The sequence below is a fragment of the Plectropomus leopardus genome, chromosome 13 (genome assembly GCF_026936395.1).
Source record: "Plectropomus leopardus strain MGB_pleo_1.0 chromosome 13, ASM2693639v1, whole genome shotgun sequence".
Lineage (NCBI taxonomy): Eukaryota > Metazoa > Chordata > Actinopteri > Perciformes > Serranidae > Plectropomus > Plectropomus leopardus.
This window is the reverse complement of record NC_142188.1, coordinates 20,019,615-20,032,503: the sequence shown is the minus strand read 5'-3', so window position 1 is coordinate 20,032,503 and position 12,889 is coordinate 20,019,615. Positions and strand designations below refer to the sequence as shown.

Sequence of the window (12,889 nt, the reverse complement as noted above, 5' to 3'; positions counted from 1 at the left end):
GATGAGAAACAACAAATTTCAGAAACAGTTTTTGTAAACAATAACTTGCAAATCAGTATTCAGGTGATTTCACTTTTAATGGATTTAGAAAGAAATATGAGAAGTTCTTTTTTTATAATCAATAATAAAAAAGGATTAGCTTTATTACGAACTGTACATAAACACACAGTGCAAAGGCACACTTCATCTCTACTGTATATTACAAGCCAAAATGTACATACTTTTTTCCAAAAAAAGTAAGTTTAAAAAATATTTAAGAATAAAAGTTGAAAAAAAAAAAAGCATAGCTGCTGTTTAGATCACGGTCCTCAGTTAAATGTTTTCTGTGTCACATTCATTCCAACTTTTTACCAAATGGTCCACACTCGTATGTTACCACCAGACTGAAAACATTAACTGATCGTTTGTAATCGGCACAACTGCTCTGTATGAACCGGATACATACAATAAAAAGTTAAAATTTTGAATTTGTTCCAATATTCAGTTGTTGGTTTGAAGAGAACGCATCTAGAAAGATCTTCACAATCGCATTGAAATGATATTTCATTTTGGCTGCACTGTCAATAACATAAAATGGAACTTCTATGAAGGAAATGGCGTATAAGCTGCAGACCGCTGTATAAAACAAACAACCCCACTATCAGCCAGTATAGCTACAGTGGTTTCAACCGTCTAACTCACCAACCAGTCTTTCTTAGAGCCCCAACACTTGCGTGCAGGGCTTTTAAAAAACAAACAAAAAACCACGATTAACTGTCTTTAGAACTTCTCCGCCCGTTCTCATAATCAGAGTCCCGTCTGTGTCTGTGTCTGTCCTTGTGACGGCTGCTGTGATCATCGCTGTGGTGTCTCTCTTTCCTTTTCTCACCATAGCGGTCGTCTGAGTGTCCATGGTGCCTGCTCTTTTCTCTGTCGCGGCTGCGTTCGTGCTTTTTATCCCGCTCTCGGCCGTGGTGCCTGCTCTTTTTCGCGTGATGCGTGTCCCTGTGATGGCTGTGCCTCCTCTCGTGCTGGTCTCGGTCCTCCGTTGTTCGCGGCCTCTCCCACGGGTCGCTGTACCGCTCATCTAGGCGTTTGTAGTCTTTGGCCAGTGACGGAGGTCGGCCAGCTGGTTCGGGGTAGCTCTCGGCGTACTGTGATTGAAGTCCGGGAAAAGCGTATGAGGTGCTGTCCTGAGCCCACGGTGTGCTGTGGTTCTGATCCTGCGTGTGTAGGCTGGAGAAAGAGTGTTGAGGTGGGCCAGTAGGGTAGTCGTAGCTGCCAGGTACCTGAGGCTGTTGCTGCTGCTGTGATGGGATAGGTGCAGCACTGTTGTATACTGGGAGAACTGGTGTCATTGCCGAGTTGTGGTCGAGCTCGGAGGATTCTGTGTAACATGCTGCTTGTGGTTCTTGGACTGAAGGAGGATATACTGTCTGAGTTACTGTAGCACCAGCCTGAGACAAGCCAGCATCCTCCTCTTCACACGAGAATGATCGAATAGTTGTTTGCTTTTCTTCTTCTGTTTTTTTCTTAGGCTGAGAAAGCTGTAAATATCCTTGGTGAAACAGTGTAACAGGCTCGTTTCTAGTGCTGCTCAACACAGGAACGGGTTTAGGACTCGAAGGAGCTGGCTGGCTGGCTTTATCCTTTTGTTGCACTGTTGTTTTATCTTCACTCGCACTGCAATACGCTGAAGATTTTTTCAGTATTCCACTTAAAGGAGGTTTTGAGCTATTAGTGTGAGCTGGAGCAGCCTGGGATTTCGACTGCGACAAAGGATCCTCTTCAGACGATGCTTTTTCAGTTTCAGACAAAAGGCCGGCATCGCCTTTGTTTGCAGATGCGGCGCTGTTAGTTTCAGTCTCGCTTGGAGCTGCTGACAAGCTTGCCAGGAACGCTTCAGTCGATACATCTGGAGGCTTATCTTTCAGAGAGACGAGGGCACCATGGGTCACCACTGCAGCATCCTTTGCTGATGAGTTGTTCGCAGCAGATGTATCCGTCGGGTTGGAGAGCTCCTGTTCAGCTTTAACAGGTTTGGTTTCTTTCTTCTTGATGACAAAGCGCTCTCGTGGTGCAGCAGCTGTTGGACTTTTCGAGTTTCCGGTTGATGCCTCTGTTTTGGGAGCTGGTTGGGTCTTCTGGGTGTCATCCGCTGTTGTTGCAGGTTTGCCCCCAACATCTGGCAGAGGTGGCAACTCCCCACCCCAGCCGACTAACACACCTGGAAGGAAGCGCAGTGGTTTTCTGGGTTCCTGATTGTTGGTCTCCTCTGATGCAGATGGTTCTTCAAGAGGCTCTGTTACTGGCTCATCAACGTCTTCAGCAGAGTTAAGTGGTTTGTCCTTCTCTTTTTTATGTGCAGTAGTCAAAGTAGAGAGGAAAATTTTCTCATCCTCCTCTGTGTCTCTGGTTTCTTTTGTAGTAATGGTGATGGGTGGGATTTCAGGAATAATCCTCGCACTTTCATTCATGTCCACGGGAAGGAAATCCCTTTTAGGTCTCTGACGAATTATAAGTCCAAGGAGAAGGTTGGCATGGTTGTTTTCTAAACCTGTCAAATGAAAACATTAATTAAATTTGAAAGATGAAAAATGCTTGTGTAATTTACTGAGACAAAAATAATTATCCGAGAGATGATAGGTGTCCAGGTTACCTGGCCCATCAAAGGGAACTAGCTGATGTGGAACTTTTTCAGTGGCGCCCAAGGGAATGAGGTACATGTCCTTCACTTGTTTCAGGTTATTGGACACCACCCCAAATCGCCTGCGACTGCTGAAGTAGGCATACAGAAGAGTATAGGAGATCTCATCTTCTTCCGTCTCAGGGGAGAAGCGAATCAGACACACCTCCTTTAAAAAAAGAAAAAGAATGCATCAGATCTGCAAACCATGTACGTATCCGACCAGAGCTCTTTATTAAAGCAGCTGCATGACGTCACACTTAACTGTGACTTTTCAATCAAATGTTTTAGACATATAATATGGCATTTTTATCATATTTTTGACCACACTTTTTAACCACATTTTTAAGGAAATGCTGTAGTATAAGATTTTTATCGTATTTCTGACGGCAAACTTACAAACTCATTGATGTTTTATCTTTGATGACATACTATATAATGATTTTTAAAAATTTTTTTTTTTTTTACAATACAAATATGACTTTTTAACAACCTACTGTACTATGATGTTTTATCTAATTTGACATCATATCAATCTATGACATTTTTCCTAATATTCTTGGTGTCATACTATACAATGGAATTTTCATCATTTATAATGACCAACTATACTATGACGTTTTCATCATATTTATGACAACAGACTATTTTAACAGATTTTTGAAATACTATATTATGACATTTTTTATGACATTGGCGACATACTATAACATTTTTATGTATGTGTGTGTGATAGAGTGAAGATGAGGAGGAGGCCACTGGCACCAACTATCTGGGGAGCAAGTCTGAAGCACAGCGCATCAGCATCAGGAGAGCTCGGATCTTACAGATCAAGGTACAAAACCACAACTCTCAGGCTGAAGTTGACAATGCCTGTACCCTCAGAGGAGGGTTTGCTCACCCTGATGAACAGTCTACCTGTTTGTTTCATGAATTATAAAGACATACTATACCATGACGTTTTTCACTTTTTTTTTGACAGCATACTATACTATGGCATTTTTTCCATGATTTTCAATGACATAATATACCATAATGTGTTTTCGAGATTTTGGATGACATACTATACTACCATGTTTTTCCATAATTTTAGGCAACATATGACATTTTATCGTGATTTCTGATGACTTACTATAAAAAAATGTTTTTTCACCATTTTTGACGATGTACCATACTGAGACGGGTTTTTTTTTAATGATTTTGGACGACATATAATAGTATGATGTTTTTTCAAAATTGTTGACCAGACATTACATTCTGACATTTTTCCACGATTTTTGATGACAAACTATACTGTGACATTTCTTTCACCGTTGTTGACAACAAACTACAATGACATTTTTTCACAATTCTTGACCACATGCTACACTGTTTTTAACAATTTTTGAAGACATACTATATTATGAAATTTTTTTCATAATTATTGACGACATACGATATACATTACAGTTTTGTCATCACACTGGACGACCTACTATACTGTCATTTTCAGCCATTTTTTCGACATGCTATATTAAGACTTTATTTGCCATTTTTCAATAATGTATACTATGACATGTCTCTGCAAGCTATGTCATTTTGAACATGTAAAAATTTGACATTTTTCAACACACTATACCATGTTGTTTTCAGCCATTTTTTCGACAAAATTTGCCCTTGAACATACTATGCTAAATCATTTTCAGCAGCTTTTTAGACACACTAGATTATGACATTTTTGGCCTTTTTTTCAAGAGAGTACAATATGATTTGTTTCTATAAGCTACAATATGTCGTTTTCAGCTATTTTTTTTTTGAAGTATCAAAATTTCTATACTATGGAGTTATTGGCCGTTTTTTCTACATGCTAAATTCTGACGTTTTTAGCCTTGTTTGGCTTTTATTTCCCACTCAGTATACTATAGTACTTTGTCGCTACATTTTTTTGACATGGTTTTTGGCCTTTTTTGGCCTTTATTCCAACTTTGTATACCATAACGCATCTCTAAAAGCTATTCTATGCCGTTTTCAGCCATTTTTAGGAGCGGTCAAATTGTGACTTTTTTCGACATACTATACTATTGCCTTGTTGGCCATTTTTTCGACATGCGAAATTATGAGGTTGTTGGCTTTTTTTGGCCTTTATTCCAACTTTGTATACCATGATGCATGTCTACAAGCTATTCTATGTTGTTTTCAGCCATTTTTATGAGCGGTCCAATTTTGACTTTTTTCAACATACTATACTATTGCCTCTTTGGCCTTTTTTTCGACATGCGAAATTATGAGGCTTTTGGCCTTTTTTGGCCTTTATTCCATCTTTGTATACTATAACGCATCTCTAAAAGCTATTCTATGTCGTTTTCAGCCATTTTTAGGAGCAGTCAAATTTTGACTTTTTTCGACATACTATACTATTTCCTTCTTGAATTTTTTTTTGACATACAAAATTATGAGGTTTTTGGCCTTTGTTGGTCTTTATTTCCACTTTGTATACATTGATGCGTCTCTACAAGCTATTCTATGTCGTTTTCAGCCATTTTTAGGAGCGGTCAAATTGTGACATTTTTCGACATACCATACTATTGCCTTGTTGGCCATTTTTTTTGACATGCAAAATTATGATGTTTTTGGCCTTTTTTGGCCTTTATTCCATCTTTGCATACCATGACCCATCTCTACAAGCTATTCTATGTTGTTTTCAGCCATTTTTAGGAGCGGTCCAATTTTGACTTTTTTCGACATACTATACTATTGCCTTGTTGGATTTTTTTTTTGACATGCAAAATTACGATGTTTTTGGCCTTTGTTGGTCTTTATTTCCACTTTGTATACCATGATGCATCTCTACAAGCTATTCTATGTCATTTTCAGCCATTTTTAGGAGCGGTCAATTTTTGACATTTTTCGACATACTATACTATTGCCTTGTTGGCCATTTTTTCGACATTCAAAATTATGATGTTTTTGGCCTTTTTTGGCCTTTATTCCATCTTTGTATACCATAACGCGTCTCTACAAGCTATTCTATGTTGTTTTCAGCCATTTTTAGGAGCGGTCAAATTTGGACTTTTTTCGACATACCATACTATTGCCTTGTTGGCCATTTTTTTTGACATGCTAAATTATGATGTTTTTGGCCCGTTTTGGTCTTTATTTCCACTTTGTATACCATGACACATCTCTACAAGTTATTCTATGTTGATTTCAGCCATTTTTAGGAGCGGTCAAATTTTGACAATTTTCAACATACTATACTATTGCCTTGTCGGCCATTTTTTTAAAATGTAAAATTATGATGTTTTTGGCCTTTTTTGGCCTTTATTCCCACTTTATATACCATGATGCATCTCTACAAGCTATTCTATGTTGTTTTCAGCTATTTTTAGGAGCGGTCAAATTTTGACTTTTTTCGACATACTATACTATTGCCTTGTTGGCCTTTTTTTTTGACATGCAAAATTATGATGTTTTTGGCCTTTTTTGGCCTTTATTCCATCTTTGTATACCATAACGCGTCTCTACAAGCTATTCTATGTTGTTTTCAGCCATTTTTAGGAGCGGTCAAATTTGGACTTTTTTCGACATACCATACTATTGCCTTGTTGGCCATTTTTTTTGACATGCTAAATTATGATGTTTTTGGCCCGTTTTGGTCTTTATTTCCACTTTGTATACCATGACACATCTCTACAAGTTATTCTATGTTGATTTCAGCCATTTTTAGGAGCGGTCAAATTTTAACAATTTTCAACATACTATACTATTGCCTTGTCGGCCATTTTTTTTAAAATGTAAAATTATGAGGTTTTTGGCCTTTTTTGGCCTTTATTCCATCTTTGTATACCAAAACGCATCTCTACAAGCTATTCTATGTTGTTCTCAGTCATTTTTAGGAGTGGTCACATTTTGACTTTTTTCGACATACTATACTATTGCCTTGTTGGCCATTTTTTTTGACATGCAAAATTATGATGTTTTAGGCCTGTTTTGGCCTTTATTCCCACTTTGTATACCGTGATGCATCTCTACAAGCTATTCTATGTCATTTTCAGCCATTTTTAGGAGTGGTCACATTTTGACTTTTTTCGACATACTATACTATTGCCTTGTTGGCCTTTTTTTTTTAAACGCAAAATTATGATGTTTTTGGCCTTTTTTTGGCCTTTATTCCATCTTTGCATACCATGACGAGTCTCGATAAGCTATTCTATGTTGTTCTCAGCCATTTTTAGGAGCGGTCAAATTTTGACTTTTTTCAACATACTATACTATTGCCTTGTTGGCCATTTTTTTTGACATGCAAAATTATGATGTTTTAGGCCTTTTTTGGCCTTTATTCCCACTTTGTATACCGTGATGCATCTCTACAAGCTATTCTATGTCGTTTTCAGCCATTTTTAGGAGCGGTCAATTTTTGACATTTTTCGACATATTATTGCCTTGTTGGCCATTTTTTCGACATTCAAAATTATGATGTTTTTGGCCTTTGTTGGCCTTTATTCCCACTTTATATACAATGACCCATCTCTACAAGCTATTCTATGTTGTTTTCAGCCATTTTTAGGAGCGGTCCAATTTTGACTTTTTTCGACATACTATACTATTGCCTTGTTGGATTTTTTTTTTGACATGCAAAATTATGAGGTTTTTGGCCTTTGTTGGTCTTTATTTCCACTTTGTATACCATGATGCATGTCTACAAGCTATTCTATGTCGTTTTCAGCCATTTTTAGGAGCGGTCAATTTTTGACATTTTTCGACATACTATACTATTGCCTTGTTGGCCATTTTTTCGACATTCAAAGTTATGATGTTTTTGGCCTTTTTTGGCCTTTATTCCATCATTGTATACCATAACGCGTCTCTACAAGCTATTCTATGTTGTTTTCAGCCATTTTTAGGAGCGGTCAAATTTTGACTTTTTTCGACATACTATACTATTGCCTTGTTGGATTTTTTTTTTGACATGCAAAATTATGATGTTTTTGGCCTTTGTTGGTCTTTATTTCCACTTTGTATACCATGATGCATCTCTACAAGCTATTCTATGTTGTTTTCAGCCATTTTTAGGAGCGGTCAAATTTTGACTTTTTTCGACATACTATACTATTGCCTTGTTGGATTTTTTTTTTGACATGCAAAATTATGATGTTTTTGGCCTTTTTTGGCCTTTATTCCATCTTTGTATACCATAACGCGTCTCTACAAGCTATTCTATGTTGTTTTCAGCCATTTTTAGGAGCGGTCAAATTTGGACTTTTTTCGACATACCATACTATTGCCTTGTTGGCCATTTTTTTTGACATGCTAAATTATGATGTTTTTGGCCCGTTTTGGTCTTTATTTCCACTTTGTATACCATGACACATCTCTACAAGTTATTCTATGTTGATTTCAGCCATTTTTAGGAGCGGTCCAATTTTGACAATTTTCAACATACTATACTATTGCCTTGTCGGCCATTTTTTTTGACATGCAAAATTATGATGTTTTAGGCCTTTTTTGGCCTTTATTCCCACTTTGTATACCGTGATGCATCTCTACAAGCTATTCTATGTCGTTTTCAGCCATTTTTAGGAGCGGTCAATTTTTGACATTTTTCGACATACTATACTATTGCCTTGTTGGCCATTTTTTCGACATTCAAAATTATGATGTTTTTGGCCTTTGTTGGCCTTTATTCCCACTTTATATACAATGACCCATCTCTACAAGCTATTCTATGTTGTTTTCAGCCATTTTTAGGAGCGGTCAAATTTGGAATTTTTTCGACATACTATACTATTGCCTTGTTGGATTTTTTTTTTGACATGCAAAATTATTAGGTTTTTGGCCTTTGTTGGTCTTTATTTCCACTTTGTATACCATGATGCATCTCTACAAGCTATTCTATGTCGTTTTCAGCCATTTTTAGGAGCGGTCAAATTTGGACTTTTTTCGACATACTATACTATTGCCTTGTTGGCCATTTTTTTTGACATGCAAAATTATGATGTTTTTGGCCTTTTTTGGCCTTTATTCCCACTTTGTATACCATGATGCATCTCTACAAGCTATTCTATGTCATTTTCAGCCATTTTTAGGAGTGGTCACATTTTGACTTTTTTCGACATACTATACTATTGCCTTGTTGGCCATTTTTTTTTAAATGCAAAATTATGATGTTTTTGGCCTTTTTTGGCCTTTATTCCATCTTTGTATACCATGACGGGTCTCTATAAGCTATTCTATGTTGTTTTCAGCCATTTTTAGGAGCGGTCAAGTTTTGACTTTCTTCGACATACTATACCATTGCCTTGTTGGCCATTTTTTTCACATGCAAAATTATGAGGTTTTTGGCCCTTTTGGGCCTTACCATAACACGTCTCTACAAGTTATTCTATGTTGTTTTCAGCCATTTTTAGGAGCGGTCAAATTTTGACTTTTATTGACATGCTATACTATTGCCTTTTTCGCCATTTTTTGACACGTTAAATCATGAGACTTTGGGCCTTTTTTGGCCTTGATTCCTGCTTTGTTTACAATGACACATCTCTACAAGTTTTTATATGTCACTTTAAGCCATTTTTAGAAGCAGTCAAAATTTGATATTTTTCGACATACTAAACTATTACATTTGTTGCCATTTTTTTAACATTTCAGTCAAGGAGGCAGATGCTGTTTCTACTTGAAAGGGTAGACTTAAGACCTTCCTCTTTGATAAAGGTTATAATTCGGGCTGGCTCAGGTTGCCTTTACCAGCCCCTAGTTTGGATGACAAAGGTTTAATCTGCTGAGGGACTGTCTATGATACACTGAGCTCCTTTTTCCTTCTTTTGCTCCATCAGTCTGTAAATGTTCATGTCTGTTTACTGCATTACTCTAACTCAGTTCCCTCTCCAGAGCATTCCTGCTCCCTTGTTTCCTAGTTTTGCCGGATCCTCGCTGCAATCTTGGCTGTGCCTGATGGTCTTGGTTTCGCCCCTGCTCTGGCCTTGTCTGAAGCTACACCTGTGTTGTGGGTCCTGGTTGCAGCGATGCCGTGATCCTTCTTGATGCGAACTTCGCCTGCCATTATTATGAATCATGCCTCCATTATCAATATATGCATGGGACTTTTATCAACACCCACAATATTTGCACATAACATGCTATCAGAGAGTGCATTTAGTGATTTTACAACTATGATTATCATAATATGACATGCGTTTGTTATTGTTGCTGTGCATCTCTCCTGTCTTTCTCTTTCCATTTTGTTATGACTGTGACTAAACTATTTTTAACGGTATCTATTGCACGTCTGTTCTTCCTGGAAGAGGAATCCCTCATCATCCTCTGCTGCTCTTCCAGACATTTCTTTCAAATTTTTCCCCATTAAAAGGGTTCTTTTTGAGGAGATGTTCTATAGGCGATGTAATGGTCAAAAGGCAGAGGGATTTTGTGAACTGTAAAGCACTCTGAAGTAAATCATAGTTTGTGATAATGGGCTTTATTAATAAAATTGATTTGACTTGACTGTTTTTTCCACTTTGTATACAATGAATCGTCTCTACAAGCGATTCTATGTTGTTTCCATGTGATTTTTAGGGGCGGTCAAATTTTGACTTTTTTCGACATACTATACTATTGCCTTGTCGGCTATTTTTTTAAAATGTAAAATTATGAGATTTTTTACCTTTGTTGGTCTTTATTTCAACTTTGTATACCATGATGCGTCTCTACAAGCTATTCTATGTTGTTTTCAGCCATTTTTAGGAGCGGTCCAATTTTGACTTTTTTCGACATACTATACTATTGCCTTGTTGGCCATTTTTTTTGACATGCAAAATTATGAGGTTTTTGGCCTTTTTTGGCCTTTATTCCAACTTTGTATACCATGATGCATGTCTACAAGCTATTCTGTGTCATTTTCAGCCATTTTTAGGAGCGGTCAAATTTTGACTTTTTTCGACATACTATACTATTGCCTTGTTGGCCATTTTTTTTGACATGCAAAATTATGAGGTTTTTGACCTTTTTTGGCCTTTATTCCAACTTTGTATGCCATGAGGCATCTCTACAAGCTATTCTATGTCGTTTTCAGCCATTTTTAGGAGCGGTCAAAATTTGACAATTTTCGAAATACTATACTATTGCCTTGTTGGCCATTTTTTTTGACATGCAAAATTATGAGGTTTTTGGCCTTTTTTGGCCTTTATTCCAACTTTGTATGCCATGATGCATCTCTACAAGCTATTCTATGTCGTTTTCAGCCATTTTTAGGAGCGGTCAAATTTTGACTTTTTTCGACATACTATACTATTGCCTTGTTGGCCATTTTTTTTGACATGCAAAATTATGATGTTTTTGGCCTTTTTTGGCCTTTATTCCAACTTTGTATACCATGATGCATCTCTACAAGCTATTCTGTGTCATTTTCAGCCATTTTTAGGAGCGGTCCAATTTTGACTTTTTTCGACATACTATACTATTGCCTTGTTGGCCATTTTTTTTGACATGCAAAATTATGAGGTTTTTGGCCTTTTTTGGCCTTTATTCCATCTTTGTATACCATGATGCAACTCTACAAGCTATTCTATGTCGTTTTCAGCCATTTTTAGGAGCGGTCAAATTTTGACAATTTTCGACATACTATACTATTGCCTTGTTGGCCATTTTTTTTGACATGCATAATTATGATGTTTTTGGCCTTTTTTGACCTTAATTCCATCTTTGTATACCATGACAGGTCCCTATAAGCTATTCTATGTTGTTTTCAGCCATTTTTAGGAGCGGTCCAATTTTGACTTTTTTCGACATACTATACTATTGCCTTGTTGGCCATTTTTTTTGACATGCAAAATTATGATGTTTTTGGCCTTTTTTGGCCTTAATTCCATCTTTGTATACCATGACGGGTCTCTATAAGCTATTCTATGTTGTTTTCAGCCATTTTTAGGAGCGGTCCAATTTTGACTTTTTTTGACATACTATACTATTGCCTTGTTGGCCATTATTTTTGACATGCAAAATTATGAGGTTTTTGGCCTTTTTTGGCCTTTATTCCAACTTTGTATACCATGATGCATGTCTACAAGCTATTCTATGTCGTTTTCAGCCATTTTTAGGAGCGGTCAAATTTTGACTTTTTTCGACATACTATACTATTGCCTTGTTGGCCATTTTTTTGACATGCAAAATTATGATGTTTTTGGCCTTTTTTGGCCTTTATTCCAACTTTGTATACCATGATGCATGTCTACAAGCTATTCTATGTCATTTTCAGCCATTTTTAGAAGCGGTCAAATTTTGACTTTTTTCGACATACTATACTATTGCCTTGTTGGCCATTTTTTTTGACATGCAAAATTATGAGGTTTTTGGCCTTTTTTGGCCTTTATTCCAACTTTGTATACCATGATGTATGTCTACAAGCTATTCTATGTCATTTTCAGCCATTTTTAGGAGCGGTCCAATTTTGACTTTTTTCGACATACTATACTATTGCCTTGTTGGCCATTTTTTTTTGACATTCAAATTTATGTTGTTTTTGGCCTTTTTGGCCTTTTATTCCAACTTTGTATACCATGATGCATGTCTACAAGCTATTCTATGTCATTTTCAGCCATTTTTAGGAGCGGTCCAATTTTGACTTTTTTCGACATACTATACTATTGCCTTGTTGGCCATTTTTTTTTTGACATGCAAAATTATGAGGTTTTTGGCCTTTTTTGGCCTTAATTCCATCTTTGTATACCATGACGGGTCTCTATAAGCTATTCTATGTTGTTTTCAGCCATTTTTAGGAGCGGTCAAATTTTGACGTTTTTCGACATACTATACTATTGCCTTGTTGGCCATTTTTTTTGACATGCAAAATTATGAGGTTTTTGACCTTTTTTGGCCTTTATTCCAACTTTGTATGCCATGATGCATCTCTACAAGCTATTCTATGTCGTTTTCAGCCATTTTTAGGAGCGGTCAAATTTTGACTTTTTTCGACATACTATACTATTGCCTTGTTGGCCATTTTTTTTGACATGCAAAATTATGAGGTTTTTGGCCTTTTTTGGCCTTTATTCCAACTTTGTATACCATGATGCATGTCTACAAGCTATTCTATGTCATTTTCAGCCATTTTTAGGAGCGGTCAAATTTTGACTTTTTTCGACATACTATACTATTGCCTTGTTGGCCATTTTTTTTGACATGCAAAATTATGAGGTTTTTGGCCTTTTTTGGCCTTTATTCCAACTTTGTATACCATGATGCATGTCTACAAGC

At 36.8% G+C, this 12,889-nt stretch overlaps 1 protein-coding gene and 1 long non-coding RNA gene across 3 annotated transcripts in view; one reads left to right on the top strand and one right to left on the bottom strand.

The window, feature by feature from the left end:
* Positions 1–58: 58 nt before the first annotated feature.
* phf3 (PHD finger protein 3) overlaps positions 59–12,889 on the bottom strand; it is a 44,897-nt gene continuing 32,066 nt past the window's right edge. For both annotated transcript variants that reach the window (XM_042502127.2, XM_042502128.2), the window contains exons 15-16: positions 2,639–2,834; positions 59–2,536 (exon numbers count right to left, since the gene is read on the bottom strand). In XM_042502127.2, coding sequence (XP_042358061.2) covers positions 750–2,536; positions 2,639–2,834 — 1,983 coding nt within the window. In that variant the 3' untranslated portion in view covers positions 59–749. The remainder of the gene's footprint in view (positions 2,537–2,638; positions 2,835–12,889) is intronic.
* Positions 2,738–10,159, top strand: LOC148187699 (uncharacterized). Its single transcript, XR_015778372.1, has 3 exons — positions 2,738–2,875; positions 3,402–3,500; positions 9,530–10,159. It is a non-coding gene; the product is annotated as an uncharacterized LOC148187699 (long non-coding RNA).